The sequence below is a fragment of the Cyrtonyx montezumae genome, unplaced genomic scaffold, assembly GCF_038088225.1.
Source record: "Cyrtonyx montezumae isolate F1298 unplaced genomic scaffold, pur_monq_1.0 scaffold_4, whole genome shotgun sequence".
In the NCBI taxonomy this organism is placed as follows: Eukaryota; Metazoa; Chordata; class Aves; order Galliformes; family Odontophoridae; genus Cyrtonyx; species Cyrtonyx montezumae.
Genome location: NW_027072045.1, coordinates 27,291,037 through 27,311,315, shown reverse-complemented (window position 1 = coordinate 27,311,315; position 20,279 = coordinate 27,291,037). Strand labels below are relative to the sequence as shown.

At 40.7% G+C, this 20,279-nt stretch overlaps 1 protein-coding gene across 13 annotated transcripts in view; it reads left to right on the top strand.

Moving 5' to 3' along the window:
• Positions 1 to 20,279, top strand: part of CAMK2G (calcium/calmodulin dependent protein kinase II gamma) — a 112,085-nt gene that overhangs the window by 76,143 nt on the left and 15,663 nt on the right. For 9 of the 13 annotated variants that reach the window (XM_065746508.1, XM_065746507.1, XM_065746505.1 and 6 more), the window contains exon 13: positions 8,882 to 8,922. In XM_065746508.1, coding sequence (XP_065602580.1) covers positions 8,882 to 8,922 — 41 coding nt within the window. Of the gene's footprint in view, positions 1 to 8,881; positions 8,923 to 16,640; positions 16,674 to 20,279 lie in introns of all 13 variants that reach the window. The other 4 variants (XM_065746506.1, XM_065746516.1, XM_065746510.1 and 1 more) reach the window with 1 other exon arrangement.

The following is a 20,279-nucleotide window of genomic DNA, read 5'->3' as shown; positions in this document are numbered from 1 at the left end:
TGTCTGAAACCAATAAGAGTCAGGAAGACTTACTCATTAGCAGAGATTCTTTTAGATTTGTGGCAAGGACACAAAGCAAATAATATTATTGGTGAGAATGGAGCTATTTGAGTATTGTATTACTTTGACTCAACAAAAAGGAGTCTGAAGCATCTAACTATTAGAGCTGTCCTTTTTGGAGACTCAGAAGTGGTTTTCATCCTTTCAAGCTTAATAACTGGTAGTCTGGCTCCCACTCAACGGCATTACGTAGTGCACTTAGTGGAGACGCAAATCTCAGCATGCAAATCAGTACTTTTTGCAAGATGATTGTCTTGGCTCAGCACATTTATGTGGCGTACTCTTGTCTTATGTGTTCATTTCCATTTGAGTGGAAAACATCTATCTGCAAGTGCTTTTGGTTTGTAGAATCATTTGCTTTCTTTGCCTTCATTGCCATTTCTTCTCTTTTAATAAGAGTGGTCATTGAATTCATGAGTCAGATTTTTATTTTAACTGACTCCAGTTACTTTCAAGCAAAAGTCTGCTATATGCTTTATAAGTGATGAAGAATGAAAATGAAGTGAGCTGATTTCATCTGGCCATTTACTAATGGTGGAAACCAATACGTACACTCTGTGTGATGTTGCACTAAGCGTCTAAGTAGAATGAAAACCTCTGAGAAATGATCATCCCAGCATTCAAAGTGCACATTTATACACTGAAATCAAGGCAGCATTTTTAACATCCTGTATGGATTCAGATAATTTCAGTGGTGCTTCTCAAATGAAGTAAAAAAGTGTGAAATCAAGCCCTGATTAAGAAACAGCCTTTAGCAACTTCAGAATTGTTTTTCCTTGGTTCTCGCTTTAAAGTGAACCTGTGCCAGTATATTAGGACCATGCTAACAGTGTGACTACAGCAATTTCCCTTGAATTTCTGCTTATTTGGCCTTACAGGGACAGAATGACTCCGCTCACTTGTCTCAGATTGTGTTATGGCAGGACTTGATACTTGTAAGATGTTTTCAGAGAGCCATTTTTAAATAACCACTGGAAAAGTGATACTACAGGGCTTCAGCAGAATTGCAAAAAACATTCTTTTGGGTTTTCTTGTTGGTATGATCCGTCTTTGATATATTCAGACTCCTAGTTTTTATTTCACTTGATGATTCTGTATTAGTTCATTTTTTAAACAGCAGTTTTAGATTCTTTTTTGGTCTATAAAAGTTGTTGCTTCTAATGAAGCTGCAGAAGTAGTTGGGTAATAAAATCTCCAGTGGCCCAGATTTTGATTAAGTGGAATGCCTTAGAGAAGGGTTCTCCTTAATGGTGTGTGACCTATGCATCCACTTATTCCCTGAACTAATATAAAGGAGGAAAATGCTTGCTCTGCTCATTCTTCTATCTCAAGGTATGAAGCTGCTGGGTCCATTTCATTTAACAGTTGAAGAGAAGAAAATCCTAGGTGGCCTGTAGTGAGTTCAGAGTTCTCAGTATCAGAGTTCTGCTTTGAATATAAACTCTGATCTCAGGTAATGATATGCCCTGAAAAGCTGTCCAGAAGGAAATGCTGTGAATTGAGATGCAAGGCATTCAAAGCTCCTGTGGGTAGTAGCTATTCTTAATATCTTGATGCCTTTTGAAAGTGAAGAGATCAGCTACTCTTGTTTTCTCTGCATGACTGTGTGTTAACATGAGCTTGATTATTGTTTTTAAGTTATTTTTAATTTGCTCAGAATTCTTAGTTGGTGCAGTTGAAATTCATAAATCTGATTGATCTGAAAAATAATGTCACAAACCCAAAGGGAAAAGGTAGAAAGTCCATGTGGGAGCTTTGGGTAGATCTCAGGCTTCTCCAATCATGACAGAAAAGTCCTGAAATAGTAATTGATTCTTTCCCTTAAAGGCATTGGGGTTTTTTGACTTGTACAATTGGGTGACACTGTTTTGTGGGCCTTTGAAAGCTACATTCCCAGCACTCAGGGATCTAGATTTATGAGGAGAGAAGCTTCTTCCTGTCTGGGAATGAGATCTTCTAAAGCATTCTTCACAGATATTGTGAACTAAAAGGAAAACGAGGGCTCATATGACCCTGGTATCAATTAATTAGTTGAGAGAGTACTATCTCCAGGAAATATGAGAAACCCTCTTTAATGCTATTGTCATTACTGTTGCCTCTGTCAAACATTTTATACCATAGAGTTTATTTGACTGTGTGGTTTTAACTTGTGATAAATGTTATGATTAAAGGATCTGTAGCTATACTTTTTTTTTTCTGCCAAAATCTTTTTTTTACATATCAAACAAAAAAAAAAAAAGGCTTTGTGAGTAATCTGTTGCTTGCTAGATTCCTGTTGTCAAGTCCTAAAGATTAAAAAAAAAAAAAAAAAAAAAGTGATCTGCTTCCTTTCCCCACTTATGGCATATTCAGCAATTAATATTGGCTATTTGTGGTTCTTTTCAAATGATTGTATCTGCTGACATGAGATACAGTCGAGTTTCATTGCTTTCAATCTAAGTCAGGAAATTGAGATCTGGTTCTAATAAGGATTGTAATTTCTGTGGGCTCCATGGTAGGTGTTGGCTTCGCTGAGGGAGAACATTGTTGTATAAACATTGATTATGGATCTTTGGGGTCACACCGGGGTACACCCGTGGTGATGTAGGTGATCGCTTGTGACTTTGATGTTCAGGCAATTGAAGCATGTGCTGATGTGACCTGATACAACCTGAAGCATTTGCTTACAGAATACAAAAGGGCAATCAGATAGATCAGTTGATTAGATTGTATGCTAGAAACTCCTAAATCACTTCCTGAGAATTAAATGTAAATTTATTACTAAGAGAAAGCTGGCAAGGTTGTCAGAGGTTCCTAATACTTGCAGACTTTGGGGTGCCTGGACTCATTCACATAGCTAAAATTCTTTAAGAGCCTGCTACAAACTGGACAGGGTTGGACAAATTTGCTTTTCATCTTAGAAACACATATCTTCACAAAGTGGCTTTTCTCCATGAGACTTACAGGCAGACTGCTTGAAATTCTCAGCACTCTTTCCCAAACTCTGTACTGGAACTACTAATTGAGGGAAGAGTTGTGTAAACTTTCACACTCTGAAATGTGCTTCTGTCATGTGTACCAGCACGAGCCATGTTGTGTTCAAAATAAATCCTAAGGCAGATATTAAAGGCAATGAGGCCTTATGCCTCAAACCTCTAAATGATGCTGAGATTTTTTTTTTTGGGGGGGTAGTCACTGCTTGCTCAAGACAGTTTTGTGAGGGAGTTGCTATAACAGCTTGTGACAATAACTGGGATTCATTACTGGTGCCTGCAGATCCTTACTGACCCTCTGATGTAAAGTTTTGTTTTTTTAACTAGTTAGGTGAGGTTGAGAGTGGCTAGAAATAAATTTAGGGAACTGAGTGCTTTCTAACTAAGGCAAGAAAAGCTGGTTATATTTGTGCCTGTTCAGTGTTGCCTGCACACTGATGTTTTTGAACTGATTAAAGTTGAAGGAAATAATACAAATAATGAAGTGACACTGAAATATTTCACTATACTGTTACACCAAAATTGCTTGTAAGGCTAAGTTTTTCACTCTTTTGTGTATATGTGTACGCATAAGTATTTATACTCACATTAGAGTTTGATCTCTTTATCACAGAGTGGCTTGGATTGGAAGGGACCTTAAAGATCACCTAGTTCCAACCCCCTGCCATGGGCACGGTTGCCATCCACCAGATCAGACTGCCCAGGGTTCCATCCAACCAGTGCTTCAATGTTTCCAGGCATGTGGAGCATCCACAACTTTCCTGGGCAGCCTGTTCCAGTGTCTCAGTACCCTTTGTGTAAAGAATTTCTTCCCAAAGTCTAAACTAAATTTCCCCTCTTTTATTTAAATGCCATTCCCTCTTGTGCTGTCTGCCCACGTGGAAAGTCCATCTTCTTCCTGTTTATGAGCTCCATTCAAGTACTGGAAGACTGCAGTGAGATCTTCCTGGAGCCTTCTCTTCTCCAGGCTAAACAAGCCTGGCTCCCTTAGCCTTCTTCTTAGAAGTTCTCCAGCCCTTGAATCAACTTTGTGACCCTCCTCTGGATCAGCTCCAACAGTTCCATCTTTCTTGTACAGGGGGCCAAAGTATAGTTAAAACTGAGCAAGTAATATATTTGAAATTTCTGCTGCGTTGTGTTAGTTATGTAGGTCTGCTTTCAGGAATGGAAATTGATATCACTGGGCTGATGCAGATCCTAACCTCTTGATGTGAATTCAAAGGGTGAAAATACGGAGGAGCAGATTTTCAAGAAGTTCCTTCAGAACTTTGAATAAATGAGAGCAGTGGGAACTACATTTCCCAAGCAGAAAATGAGGTGATATTTAAGGAAAAGTTATTTTAAGTGATTTCTTTCTCTCTGTTAATTTGCTTAAGATCAGGAATTTCAGGAAGTGATGCGCAGCTACAACAGTGTAGACCTGCTGATGTCATGTACTTCAGTAATGAAACTTCCATCTTGCAGTTTCCTAGAATTGGGTGGATTTTATGACTGAATGTCAGTGTTAATCGTTTATGGCCTGAGAGTGTATTGTATAATTGTAAGGGATTCCCTCTGCTTTTATCCTTCTATTCCTGAAGTTCAGGAGAACTCTGTGAATGCCTTTTCTTGCATTGTTTGCCCTTTGTCCCTTCATTGGCTTGTGAGGAAATTGAGTTTCTGTAATACTGCAAGGGTGGTGTTCTTTTTATCGGCTTTTGAATTTTGGACAGACCAGAGCATCAGTCTCCAAGGTCCAAGATCAATGTTCTGACAGTCTTGACCTCTTCAGGCTCTGCACTCACTCTCTGTACACGCAGACGCCTGCATACTGGCCATTATTCAGGATGTGAAATTTCTGCAATAGGTGGGTAGGTGTTTGAAAACATAAATGAAAATGTCACAAGCTGTAAGGCTGGGTTGTGGCTGTGTGTAGATCATGGTTTTGGAGTACGCTTTTGTTTTCTGAGGCTGGTAGAAAGAGAAAACCAGAAGGAAATCAATTGTGTGCCACATACAATTTCTCAGTTATTCATTAGCTGGAGAACTGGGAGCTCTACAACCCCTGCCAGGAGGATACCACTGGGTTGTGTATTGCAGGCTTTAATGTTAATGAATGCTTGTTACCTCTTTTAATCTTTCTTTGAGAACCATTTAGGTTTTTATGGGAGATCAAAGTGCTCCTTCAGACCTTCAAGACATTCCCGAAGCATTGCAAGTATATTCCCTGTGCTAGATATTGACAGTGCTTGATGATTGGAACTGGATAGGAAGGAAGCTTTGTGCTATGTCCAGAGATCCTGTGGGTCCAGACCACATAAAGTCTTGTTGCCTAATTGTTTGGGAGGTTTTATCTGCCTTTCTATCTGGTTGTACTTTTTTCTTCTTTAAAAAAGTGTTTTGGAGTGACTGGTCTTTACAAAACTTCCTTTATCTTATTGTAGAGTCATTACAGAATGACTCTAGTCTAATTGAGGAATAAATGCCAGAGCATAATGTTCCCCTGCAATTGCCAGGGACCACTGCTGTTCCAGCAAATCCCTTTAACAACTCAGTGGAGAATCTAAGAGGAATAGGATTGCCAAGAAACCAAAATGGGGATAGAGGACATAGGGCAACAACTCTCTCCTGCTGCGTTTAAATGGACACTGGTAACTCGCACCTGAAAAGCCATCGTGGCAAAGGGTTGAGCTGGTTGTTTTGCTGATGGAAGCTGTAGCCTCTATTGGATAGTTTCATACCTCTCCTTTAGTGATGATACTAGCTGGCAGAGTTGAGTTTCTTCCTGTAAAAGCATAATCAATTTAGAGAAACGTGGTTTGAATGGCTTTCTGATGATATTTAGATACAGACAATGGTTGCTAAATAATGCCTTTCATTGTAACACTTTCTTAAAAATGATCAACAGCTTCTTTATGGGTAATCTCTACTCCTTGATAGAAGGATATAATGGCTACTTAGTCTGGAGCAGTTCATTTCTTTTACTTGCTCTCTGTTGTCGCTTTCTGTACCAGAAAAGCCCAGGAAAGCAGAGTTGAATCTGTGTATTTACTTAAATATCTTATGGATGATTGAGATATACAATATACAGCACTGGTGTGAAAACTTCCTCCTATATTCTTTCCCTTTCCTGCGTTATATATTCAAAAGTTATGCAGCATTTTCTCTACTTTTCTCATCGTTGTTGTGCTTTGCTTGTAAAAGGGATAGTGCAGTACCTGTTTCAGCTGAGATCCTTTCCTTAACTCCTGTCCTAGAATCAAAATAGGTTTGGATTTGATAGGTTGTGCAGCACCCTTGTCTCATGGTAAGTGGTCTTGTTTAATGTCAAAACTTAGAGTAGATTAATCATTTTGGTGCTGAAAAGTGGTCTTCAAATTTAAAATTTCCAAGACTACTTTGCCTCTCTTAGTTTTATAGCAGCATGTAACTAAGTGCTGTTTCCATGTGGGAGCTGATGTGCCTGTGTGGACAGAAAGATGGAACAGAAGCTCCTTCACTAATTGTGGGAGGGGGAGCTTTGCTCCTTGCTTTACATTGTCCTTAGCTGGTGTTCTTGAAGTTGCACTGGATTCAGGTGTTGTTTGTGGCTGTAATTAGAGGTGCTTCTTCAGTACGCTATCAGACCTGAGTCTTGATCAGTATGTGGTGAGCTCTGGAAGTGCCATAAAGTTCAGAATTAGTCGATTTCACTTTTTCATTGAGAACTCTGTATTGGTATGACACAAATTTATTTTAATAATCAGATCTTAGCAAAATCCAGAACTTTTCACGTTGCAAATGCTTGTGTATAAAAGTAAGAACTCTTGTGCTTGTAAGTACGAATTTTTTTTTGCTTCTTCCTCTGGGGCTGACTGGGGCATGCCTTCCATGCATTTGTGCAGGGTGGATATTTCAGTCCTTCCTGGAAATTCCCTCTTCCGCCCCAAACGCACCCCTAGACTGTGGTACATCTGGAATGCCTAGAGTTTGGTGCCTGTGAGTTCAGCATTAGAGATTTGTGTTTCTGCCAGGAACACAGTTCAGAGCCCAGATTGTTTCATACAGAAGCACAAAATGAGGTGTGTGGAGTATGTATGAGTAAGATCTTTTGTGTTTTTCTCCAGAGATAAACCGAAGAGTATCTTGTTAAACCAGGAGTAGAACTGTGCTTTACATCTACTGGATTAAGTGCTTGCCTTTGTATTCCTTCCTTATAGAGGAATTCTTTACTCTACTCTGGAAAGGGAATTTAATCCCTTTATGGGTAGAGGATATGGGAAGAATGGTGCAATAAATATTAGTATCTTATTCTTGGAAAACTGCAAAGCACGATAAAATAATATTTCCTGAACAGTAAAGAATTTGCCTTCATGTGTCTTTGGATTTTTCCCTACTTGTTGTCTTTTTGCAAAGTTGACTGTTAGGTAGTGCTGCCTATATTCTGAAATGCTTCTTTTTACTTCAAGTCTTGTCTGTTGCATGCTGCAGAAATTCCACTTGCATCCTCTTTAATCTCTCTCTTATAACATGTACAGGTTGACCCATGGGTAAATCCATTCTGTGTGAAGTGTCTGTCATCATCTTTGTGTGTGAGTGCATTTAAATGTATAGCCAGTGGTTCTTATAAACCCCAGAGAGACGCAAACTAAATACACCACGGTCTGCATTTCTCGGCACTACCTGAGGTTTTTTTTTTCCAGTGCTCTGGGATGGTTTGAGGGCAGGGTTGAAGACAGATTCCTGAGTTTGTATCTGCATTATGGAGTAGAACTTAAGAGGAGGATAACTGGCATTGGCCCTGTTGATATTGTGTAGCTGATCCAGATGTGTAGGGTCATGTGGCAGGAAAGGCAGGGTGGGAAGTACTTTGACAGAAAAATTTGTCAGTTGCTTGAATACTGCAAAAGCAGTTTTTCCCAATGTTGTTAGCATCACATGGGCAAAAAAAACAGGTCAAGTTCCTGAATGCATTTACTTCCCAGCAGTTGCTTAGTAGATGTGTCAGTATGTTGGTCCAGCAGGTCTCTAGCATGGTGTTTACAGTAGGAGTTAAAACAACTACATGATCTTCAAAAGTAGGCAAATTATTTTTTTTAATAGCTGAGGTTATAGATGGGATCTCACTGCTGGCAGTCATTGTCAGCATCTCACTTTCATGTAATAGATGGAGTAGTTCCTTCATCAGTCCCAACTATGCCCTCTGCCAAGCAATTGCTTCGAGTTCCCTGTCTATGCTTATCATTCTCTCGCTTCATGGCTATTGCCAGTTGTTTGGGTTGAGCACAGCAGAGCATATTTATCTTACAGTGAAGAACTTCAGCATAGTTCCCGTCTCTTTTCTTATTAATGGCTGTCAGACTCTGTCTTTTCCACTTCTACAATCTTACCAATTCTGATATCCCAGATGTTCCTACAGTGTTATTGTTTATGGTGGTGATTAGGAGGCCTCTGCATTATCAGTGCCCCAGTTTTTTAGTAAAGTCTGCCATGTAAATAGGTGTATTAGAGGGTAAGGTTTATCCCTCTCACAGAGATCTGGCAGATTTCTCTAGCTTTTCCCCCTGTAGCTGCTGGTACTCCTGGAAATGGGGTCACAATAGAGGATTGAAACAGAGGAGCTCTTGAGTCTCTTTTGAGAGTTGGTCTTGCTGAAATTCTGATAGCAGAAGCATTTTTACCCAATTAAGATGCACAATGAATGGAATGGGTGTCCCTCTGCTACCAGGATGATTTTCATGGCTGACTGGGCCTGACTTCCAGTGCTCTTGCTGTTATAGGAAGGTTAACGGAATGACTATACTTCTGAAGTCTCATGCAGTTTTGAGGGAAATGAGAAGAGAGAAGAGTCATAAAATCAAAAACTGACCTACTTCTGCTTCTCTCCACAGCTGCCAAAAGCCTTCTGAACAAGAAATCGGATGGAGTGAAGGTAAGTTCTTGCTTTCCCATTTCATTGTCTCTCCCGCCATCTGAGCAGAAGGCAGCCACTTTCTCCACTTCCATACAGGGTAAAACCACACAGCCCTGTCTTGTGGCTTGGGTTGTTAAGATCATTGTATAGTTATGGAGCCCGGGTGGGATGTTCCTTCCATGCACCGTATATGTCACACAACAAGCTAGGTACAAGATTTCTTTTCCCCTCTCTCTGAAGTGTGGAGAACTTGTCACTGTTACGGTTTGAAAAGACCGAAGACCTGCTCAAGTGTGACACGTGCCTCTGACTCAGTGCAGAATGCTTCTGGTTATAGAAATTACACAGAGCAATTGTCAGTTGCTGATGATACCCACCAGATCCCATGAAAATCTTCTTCCCATGAAAGTATTTTTCCCTTGCTTGTGATTCCATTTGAAGCTGGAAGCTTTCATCACAACTGTTAAGCAGAATACCTCATCTGGTTTTGTGCTGTGGACAGTCTTCATTCTGCCCCTACTTTGGGGATTGACATGCACACTGCAGGACCAGCACACTTATCTTCTGTTCTCTTAGCCATTTTCCACTTTAATGAGGCTCCATTCCAGAGGACTCGCAATTATAAGGAGATTGCAGGAAAAATGATTTCAGAGGAGTGATGTTTATTTTGAGGACTGATCTAGCAAAACCTTCATTCTTGCAGTTCTGCTATGGTCTGTCCCAACAACTTTGCCCGAGCCATTGGGATTTTTTGCCCAAAAACCAATGTGGATTTTGCCTTAACATATACTCATCTTTTGAAATGTGTCCACAAGGATGGGTTCTTGTGTGTTTGCACATGCCTTTCTCCTTTGTACGGATGTACATCAAACACATGCACAATAATACAGCAAGTATGTTTAAGCTGTCACATCTGTAGATATGGAAAACATTACAGTATAAAATCTCAGCAGAATAAGAATGGATGATCCCAAATGTTGTGGAGTGTGAACCAACAGATATGTGTTTCAAAATCCCAACATGACAGGGGAGAAGCAACTGGAAATCCAGCAAATAACACATCTTAGTTTTGTCACCTATCTAGAAAAAAAAAAAGGCTTTCTTCTCAGAATTTTTTATTTACAGTGGTCTCTGAGTTTCACTTTTGTGAAGAACTTCTGGAGGCAGACAGATGATGTTCACGTTGGCATTGAGACACAGCTTGCTGGTCATGTAGTCACAAGGAGACCTTTACAATTGGAAGATGCTTTCAGTTCATAAAAAGTGTGTGTTGCACTGTTTGCTTAGAACACAACATCTTCCTCTGTTGAATGGAGTAAAACTGGTTTTACTTTTCCAGTTGATTTCAAGTGTTCTCCAACTCTTCACAGGGCATGTGGTCATATTACAGTAGTGATAAAGTGGAAGGTGGATTAAAGAGCATAGCATTTTCCATACACGCTGAATTGGGTTGTTTTCTTCTGCATGTTGGTGGGAGACTTGCGGTCATGTGTTTGCAAGTGATTTCCTCACTCTTAAGTGTTAGAGAAATCCTATTCTGCAATATGAATCTGAGTGGCGCCCAAGAGAGACATCACCTGGTGCCATGTTTTCAGCCTTGGCAGAGAAGAGTTAAGCTTCCACTTTTCCCCTCATAGCATCTAATTTCAGGTGGGGCTTTTGAGTCCTCATTTCTGTGAGTTTTGTAACACAGACAAAAGTTGTATATTTCTTTCTAAAATGTGTGCTTTAGAACCCTCTTGCTTAAAAATGAAGTACAGGTCACTTCTCTGCCATGCTGATGTTGGACAGGGCAGAGAGCATGTAGTACACTGTATACTTTGACTGAAGGACACATGTAATCACAGGAATATCTTCTTCCTCTGCTTTGCTTTCCATGTGTAAGCTCTTATTTCCCAACAGTCATCTCATGGAAATTTAGCCTTTTCCCATTTTTATTTACTTTTCTGAGTGGCACTCGTATGCTTGACTGCTATGAAGTAATCTCTGTGCCAGTCAGTTTGGTTGGTGGTCTCACTGTTGTGACCAGTCAGTTTTTTGTGCGTTGTTCCACATGCAGGTAACAGGTAATCTTAGCCACATTTTTCTCATCCTAGTCAGTTCTAACCAAAAACTCGTGCCTGGTGATGGGTTCAGTTAGAGAGCATCTGCCCTTGCATCACCTGTAGTGAACTATTTTATTTTTTTCCCAGTTTGCAGCAGTGAAGAATTCAGACAGAATGACTTGGGCACCGAATACGCTTTCAACGTTGTATCTTTATTACTCCCACTTCCTGTATACAAGATTTTACATCAGATTTAGATTTAGAACAAGTATTGCATGCTGAATATTCAGCTGTAGTCTTCTGCTGGCTTTATATCACGTGGCTAGGCTGTCTCCCACGTTCCCACTGGATATGGAGAATTCTGCTTTTTTCCTTGTTTTTCTTTAATTATTTTTTAAATATCTTCTTAAAAAAATCATTCATTGTAGAGATTTGTAAGAAAGTGTTTCAGTTTCTCCCTTGAATTTTCTTGGTAAGGGAAAAACTCCTGTGGCAGCGCTCCTGTGCTCCACAAAAGCACTGTTGGATGTCCACACAGAAGATGAAATGAACTGACTATTATACTACTGTTAAAATTAATGGCTTGAAAACTTTTGAGAGGAAAGCATGATTGGTTTGTCTTAATTTGCTTTCCATTCGTAGCGTTTTTTCCTGTCTTAATCTGATATTCAGAGGTATTTATGCTAGAGTCCTACGTTAGTTCACAAATAGAGTTGAAATTCATACTACATGGTATTAGGCAAGTTAAAGTGAAACCTACTTATCTTTTTTTGTGCATTATTCCCAAGAGTTCCTTGCATATGTCTGTTAGAGAATACATGATGGAAAGTGAAGAAGGTTGCTGCTGATCTAGCGTAAATGATAAGAGAGATGCACTACAGCCATATGTCATGACAAGGGCATGGTGCTCATATTATATGCTAGCTGTAAGAAACAAACACAACTTTTATTTGTTTCTGTAAAACTGACTTTATTAATAGTTAGCTGAAGCAAGCCTAATGTGCTGGATCAGTGAGGATGCATATGTTTTACTCATACCAGACATTTTTGGATGGGGGGAAAAAAGAGCTTAAATCAGTAGGAGAGGACAGAAAGGAAACATTTTTTTTCCATTCTAAGTGTGTCTGCACTTGATGAAATTGGACAATTTTATTTTGATTAGTCTCTTTATGGACTCTTGTCTAGCAAGTTAGTGTGTCTATTTCAAGCTTTCCTGGTTTTCGTTTTGCACTGCTGCTTCTATTTAAAGTACTAATTCTGCTAATTGGCAGATATTTCATCAGCTTGGCACTTGAGAACTTTTCCGTTATCTTAAATAATGAATGATTTAAACTGCCCTGAATCTTAAATTGTCCCTGCTCATCAAACCTTTGTTGGTAGTGCTGCCCTTACTTTCTTCAGGCATAATTTGGATCCAAGCTGATGGAGTAGCAACAAGGAAGGCCCAGGTTTGATACTAAAGGAACACGCTTTTCTGCTTTCAAACCCTGAAAGTGAGGCTATAGAAGATACTGAGTGATGAGCCATGTAACATACCAGATAACTTGTGGGCCAGCACTGTAGGTTCCAGGTATTTTTTATTTTTATTTTTAAGATTCTACATTTATGAGCATCATTGTGCAGCTGCCATTTTAAACTTTATTTGACATTGCTTCATATCAAATCTACTTCCTATCTTGTTCCTCTTTCTGCCTGTAATCTGGATTTACTATCCAGTGAAGGTGAGGAAGGGGTTAAGGAATGAGCAGAGGCAGACCTGGATGAAGATTAAGGGCACTTTCTGTTGAATGTCTGTTCTCTGACCTGGTCAGGGTCTGGGCTTCCTGTCATTAGTGTCATAGTCCTGCTCTTGATTTTGTCTCTGGGCAGCACTTCAAACAACCATGTTCTTTTTTTTTTTTCTCCTGAAGGGGTATTTCCCTTCCTTCTAGTGTGAGAGAGTGTGTTTGTTTCCAGTCCTTAGAGGCTCTGTCAGAGCCATCTTTGTAATCAGAACATGCTAATGCATAAGTTGCTATTTTTAGTTCGGGGTATAATCGTGATTATTTTAAAATTAGATCTTCTCTAAGCTCTTTGTCAGTTTCATCTTCTTTTCATGGCTTTTTCTTTTTCACTGAACAGTTAGGTCTGAGAATACAAAATGATACTGACAATGTTTTTCAGGCCCTGTTTTATATTAATAGAAACTTATGTAGAATTCTGTGGGATGTAAAAAGGTTCCAACAGCATTCACTTGCAATGCTCTGCAAAAATTGCTTACTTTTTACCTTGTCTTTCTACTGCATGCATGGTCTTCTTTCACAGGAAATGCTGACTAACATAGCTGAAAGGAGAACTCAACTGGAACAGTGAAAACCTAGATTGTAGTGTAACAAGGTTAATTTTTTAGTATTGTAAAGCCTTCTCTTAGTCTTGTGTAACTGCAGAGAGGCATAATGTACCATTTCTTTTGCTGTTTGTAAGGAATATTGCAGTAAGTATGCCTAGTGGGTACTTCCCTGCACTGTGCCCAATAAAAACAGCTCCATAAGCTGTCTTTGCTTCTAGAAAACAGTTAGTGATAACATGCCTTGGACGAAAGGCACAGCAGTATGGTGAACCAGCAGGGAATCCTCAAAAATGATCTGTCGTGAAATCTGTAAGAGTCAAGTAACATCCATGCAGAGATCAACACAAGTTAACACTCCTATTTCTGTCTGTGTACTGTTTGTGATCTTGAAGCCATACTGTTTAGATTAGATTGTTATGCTGAAGCTAAATGAGGGGAACCCAAGTTCATCTGAACACCAGTTTTATGCTGAATAGCATTACACAAATGCTCAGAGTGAGCACTTCAGGTCTTGTTTCAGTGCTGACAATCCAATAAGGCATTTTATGCACCTTTGATGCATTCACTCTTTGCACTATATTGTTGTAATGCCTATAAACTCCAGCTGAGATCAAGGGTCCAGTGTGCTTAGCACTGTAGTGATGCCTAAGCAGAAAATCCCTGCCCCTTAGTTTACAAATTAAATAGACAAGATGACAGGAGAAAAAGTGGATTCACAGAGACAAAATGATTCACTCAGCATCACACAGAACGACAAAAGCAAAGGTGGAAATAGTCCCCTAGTGACTAGTCAATAGTCACCTAATCTGCTAGTTCAGGCTGCCTCTCACTGATCCACTTTGAGTTTAACTTACTTTTTTCCTACCCTAAGTTCTGAAATTACTTTTTGTGGGAATATTAGAACAAGTGTGATATTTTAACATACACACAATCTGTTTCAGAGTGGAGAACTGCATGAAAATAACAGAAATGCAAAAAGCTATTGTAGAAATATATCCTTGTTAAGTGCCTAGAACTGAGTGGAATCTTGACTGGAATCACTCTACTTTCCTTAGCATATTCTAGTAAGCATTGTGTTTTCTGTAGGTACTCAGAAGAGTTTACACTTCTTTCTAGTACTGCAGCTATGCTGAAGAGACAGTGATTTTTCAGGGTGTGTTCTGTCATCTGCTGACTTGAGCTTATTGTTACCTGAAGTGAGATTCTTTAAATTTAACTGTAGAGAATCTGTTCCTCTTTTATGAGGTGACCACCTGAATTTAACACAAATAAAAAATTGATACCTGGTTTTGAGAGGAAAATATTGCCCATACTGATCTGGGAGAACATTTTGTCGCTTAGATTCAGGGGAATCCTTCAAGTGATCAGTCAGGTACTTTACTGTAAGATAGATCTCTTTCTTTAACAATTTTTTTCTACTCCTTATGATGTAGCTGTATTGCCTAAAAATACTTAAAGATGTAGCCATCATGGAGAGAGAGAGACCTATTAGTAAGCAAGCTTCTGTTATCTTATATTCTTCACAAGTTACAGTCACATTGCAAGAAGAAAAGTTAAGTGTTACTCATCTGATCTTGGAAAGATGACACAGCTAACTCTTACAGAGCTGTAACAGCTTACAGCTCTTGTAGTGGGAATTGAGTGAGTGGTTTACTGTTAGAAACTTTCATTTGTTTATTTTATCTATGTTTTGATGCTTTAGCACTTAATGTCGGTGCCGGGTGTTGGCATTGTCCAGCCTGTCCTGAGCTGTAATAGCACTTGCATGGTCTGGTCTCCTCACTCACAACTTAGGCAGAAAGGATGCGTTTTCTGCAAACTACCATATCATGTTAATAGTCCAACACTGTTTTAAATTTAGGTTATACTTTAATTAAATTCTGCTCTGCAGAGGTTTCTGTTTCAAGCTGTGTCAGTGTTATTTTTCCCTTTAGTTCCAAAGGAGAGAAATAGGAAGGCGATTTTTTTTCTGTATGGATTGGTTGATTTTCCCTTTATGAAGAACTTTAGGTTCTCTCGGCATTTTCAACTCCTTTCCTTGTTTCTGTAACTCACTGGAAATCTATTAAAATGTCAAATGATGCTGTCTTCCTTACAGAAAAGTTTCTCTGCCGTATCTCTCTTTGTCTGCTACAACTTACATGGTACATTAAAAATAACTCAAGTTTTGAACCAATTTCTCAGCTGATATGATTCATCTTCCCTGTTGTGTCTGGAAACAAGGACTCCTCTGAGTTGGGGGTAGTCTGAGATTTGTACGCATGTGCTTGTGGTACATCCCATCTTAGCTCTAGCTTGAAGGAACGCTTGTGGAGAAGTTAAAATGTCTTAAAAGGAGATGGAAGCAATCACAAGACTGTAGGGCAGGTAATGAATGGCAAGCCCTGTGTTGCCTCCATGAAACAGAAGATCAATCAACAAATCAGTGAGCTTCAGAGTTTACATAGCACCAAAGGAGAGCAGCAGATGGAAAGTTTGTGCAGAGTTCATGGGGGGGGGGGGGGGGGAACTGTGATGCTGAGAGATGCAGTGTGGACAGAGTGAGACACTGTCATGAAAGAGCAGAGAAATGCACGCTGAGCGTGGTTTACTGGAAAGTGATGTTTGGTGCAGAGGAGGAGTCTTTGAAGATGACTGAAGATGTTGTTGGAGCAAGAATAAATTATTGGAAAGCTGGGTAGTGTTTGACTGTTGCACACTGTTCTCCCAGTATCTGAGAGTGCAAGGTGTTCTGGCTGTTGAGTGCCTTTTTGCCTTTCTTGCTTTTCCTCTGTGTCTGAGCATTGGGTGCGTCTTGCCTCTCCAGTCAGCCCTGATTTCTTTGCGAGGGATCATTTCTGCTGCTGTGCACAAGTTTCCCCTTTTTCCCAAAGCTCTTGGGGGCACCTCTCCCATTGTGATCTCCTTCCCACCCTGTGTCTAGTTGCAGACATACCCTTGCTTCTTCAGTGATGTGAATGACTGGAGGTTTACTGCTCACTTCTTCAGGTGTTGCTTGGCAAGCTGCACAGTTTTCTGGAGTGGGAAGGCACATATAGACACCCCTTGCATCCCATGTACTGTACATAGATATTTCTCTCTTCTTTCCTTTTATCCCTGTATGGGGCACCTGTGCTTTGACTTCAGTGTATGAATGGATGGGAGTCTTAGACCCTGCCCTTTCCTCTGGTGTGTAGCACTCTTCAACTTCTGACTGCACTTTCATGTGTGTCTGTGCCTTTCTGCTGCTGCTTATACCTGCCCTAGGGGAGCATTATTGGCAGGGGGGCCCTCACTGGCACACTAATGTGTGAATAGTTTCTGTGCTTTTCTTCTCAACTCCTTTCTTCCCTTCTCTTTCCCTCTCTCAATGGTGTGTCCAGAAAAGGAAGTCGAGCTCCAGTGTGCATTTGATGGTGAGCACCTCCCGTAAGCTGCCTGCGATTCGTGCGTCCGCCATTCTCATGCCATGCACGCTCGGCTTGTGCTCATCACCCTACATAGCATGTCTGTGCAGGGGGGTGGTGGTGGGGAATCATTGTGCACTGAAAGGTCCATGTCCTCACTAAAAGGGCCCTGTGATCGTCTGGCCCCTGGCCAGTCACACAGTTCCCATTTTGTGTGGAAAATCTGCTGCTGGAAATGCAGTTTGACCTTGCCTGCTGTCAGTGTCTGATTGGAGTGTGAAATAAAAAAGGCAGTTGTTCTCCTGGGCTCATCTGGGCAGGTGTGTGCCTGGCCTGGACATGGGGCTTTGTCATTCTGTTGCATAGATGCCAAAAAGGAGGAGCAGGTGCTTTGCCTGGTGTTGGTACAGTCATCCTTGTTGGGAGCCCTGCAGTGTAGAACAAACTGGGAGTCGCTCCAAATGTGGCAGAGACTGATGGAGCTCCACTGTTCAGATGCAGTTTGTAGGCTCAGCACTGCTGGTCACTTTTTTTTTTTTAATGTTCTTATGGGAAAGGTCTGCCAGAGCTTTTATAATTCAGAACTTCCTTTTGTTTTGATCTCGTTTATGTGTCTCAGCATGACCAAATACCCAATAACTACCTCCCCTGTCTTATTCATTTTGTTTTTCATCCATCCAGATGTTTGACATCTATGGAATTTGTTTCAAAAGTAGTCAAATCTACACTGAGGGGAGCAAAGAGAAAATTGGCCAGTGCCATATTGTAAGGGCTCCTTTACAGCCTGCTAGATAACGCCTATGTCCCTGACACTGAGGTATGAACAGTAAGTCAAGTACAAAATTAGTGATGGCATTGTCTCCTTTAGACAGAAAAAGAACAGAAAATATTTCCCCCTACTGAAGGTGGCAACAGGAACATTGTAGTACTGAGAAGGCAGAGTGATTTCCTGTCTGGAAGATTTTTCCCCTCTTCCTTCTTCAGCGATAGCTTAAGACTGTGTAAACATAAAAAGTAATCCCTAAGTACTGCTTGGAAAATCTGATGCTTGAGTTGCACTTTTCACCAGCCTTGCCTTTATGAATTACCAGGGCAGGAGTTCTTGGTGCTTTTCTAGCCTTGCCTATCCTGCCCACTGCCAACAGGACTTAAATTCCCTCTGCATGTTGTTTTAAAGCAGTTGAGATATATAAACCTTATAAGTGTCAGCCTTAGAAAACTTAGAAGCAGTGAAGGTGGCTAAATAACCAGAGGCAGCCCATGTGTTGGTACCTAATTTCTTTAGTTGCCTGCAGTGTGTCCCCCTAGCGATATGATCACTGGTCTGTTTTCTTTCTCTTGCACCCTATGTTGTTTGTGCCTGTCTGTCTCTTGTCTAGCTCAGGAAACATTGCCAAATGCTGTGCCAAAACTAATAGTGTTACATGGATCTTCAGAAGGACCTGGCACCTTTTTAGGTGAATTGGCCTCTTTAAACTTGAGCTGTGCTGCTGTGAATCACCAAGGATCACAGCCTGCCCAGTGGCGCTGGTGTTGGCTGGGAGCAGGAGGGGTAAGAGCTGGCTGTTTACCTTGGGCTTGGGCATACCAGTTTTTTCAACTGAAGGGTGGTTGGCTAGACAGCCAAAAGACACAAGTATATGTGGGAAACACTACATCACATACCTCTATCAGAGAAAGAACTAGGAAGTGTGTTTAGCCTAAGTCTTTTGCCTCTTATTCTCTTGGGACTCTGTTGTGGAGTAGAATACTATGTGAACCTTGACTGGCAAATATGATGATCCATCACTGGACAGGGAGGAGTATGATGGATGAATTGAGTGCTCAGTGCAACTTGGAGGGCAAGCTGCGTGTTCTGGGTGCGTTTGGGTTTATGCTTTGTAAGGTGACATCCCACATTTACAAAGCTGCTATTAACTTTTTTTTCCAGAACAGTGGCTTTCTGGATGTTTTATCTGTATGGTTTCATGTATAAAGCCTTCAAAAAAATAGAAAGCATTTTTACATACCTTCTTTCACACTAACTTAATCTTCTCATCCCAGTGAACTAAGAAAAATGAGTTGTACTTTGTTTACTGCATGAGGTTTGGAAGATAGATGTCTGTGTTAGTGTCACTGGTTTTGAAGACATATGGGAACCTTAGTGCTATGTGAATGGGTGGACCCAAACATTGCCATAAAATAGCTTGGAATTCATTTTTCCAGATCCGTTTCCTCTTTTCTTATACCACATCAGCCTGTCATCTCTTCTGCATCAGGCTGGAAATAACATGCAGGAAGCAAAGCTCTTGGAAGGATAAAGTCTTAGGATAACATGAGGTTGTAAACAAAGAGGCAATAAATAATTTGCGAAGTGTTTCCCCTTTCTTAGTTTTGGGGAATGAGTGTGTCACATGTTCTTTTTTTTCCCATTGACTCTTGAAGCATTCATTACTGTCTCTCCCTCTCACTTTCCCCTCTTTCCACCTGCCCAATCATCCTCTTATTTGCCCTTTCTCCCTCTCCTGAAGGGATAGCTAAGCCAAAGCATGCTGTTTCCAAAGGAAAAATGAAGTATTAGTGGGTCTGTGTGAAGTTTCAACCTCAAAGGCTCTTTCTCTGGTTGACTTAATTGAACTTTAGGCAGATGTTTTTCAACTCAGCATTTGACTTGTGCATTCTTTTTGCTGGATGCTGGGTGATGGTGGCCTGTTTCACAGTGTGTGTTTGCACTCCTCAAGAATGGTGGAATAAAGAGCAATTACAGTGATGTCACCTTGCTCAGCTCCAGTCATCCTCACTTGTTGGCCAACAAGTTTTAGCGAGGCTCTTGTAGTACTTATTTTGACATTGTTGCTGGTTCTGACCGCAAGAGTGCTATACACCTGGTGTGCGGGTTATGCAGCAGCATAAACGTGGACTTACATCCCCTTAAAATGGCTGGATATGTGGGCTAGGAAATGTGTAGTAGTGGGCACATGCCTTCCTTAAAGCAGACTTTGTTCATTCCCAGCTGTACTGACATACATGGTAGTGGGACATTTCAGCAAGCTGGTGACTGCCTCACTGTTGTGTGGTATGAATGCAGGGAACAGAAACCCTGTTCTTAGCCACAGCTACGAGAAACAGAAGAGGGAAAAGATGGAAAACCTGGGCAGCATCCAGAGAACTTACTGCTTGGGGAACTGCAAAGACTTTTCCTTGTGGACATTCCCCTTCTCTTTTCTGTATTTTGGCCCTATAAGTTGTTATAATTCAGGATACAGCAGGGACACAACACACCCTACCTCACCTTTTCTCTACCTTCTCTGGAGGGCTGACCATGTGTTCTCTTTCATCGGTAGATTCTCCAGGAGTTTCAGCATCATCACATATGACTGTTCTGGGCACTTTGGGACTTCTCAGTCACAACTCCCGTATGTCCCTTGTTTGAGGTGGCACCTTGGCAGTTGTGCCTCTGTCACTTCTGTAGTTTTTCTCTTGGGACTGCTGTCATTTCCCATTCTTCTTGGCTAAGTAATTTTTTCAGTGCTTCATCCAAGATCCTCCCCATCCCTTTAAGGCCACTGCCTTTTCCCCTTACATTTTCCTTCCTTATAGCTCTAGCAGCCATGCACTTTTGGGGTTTGGTACTTC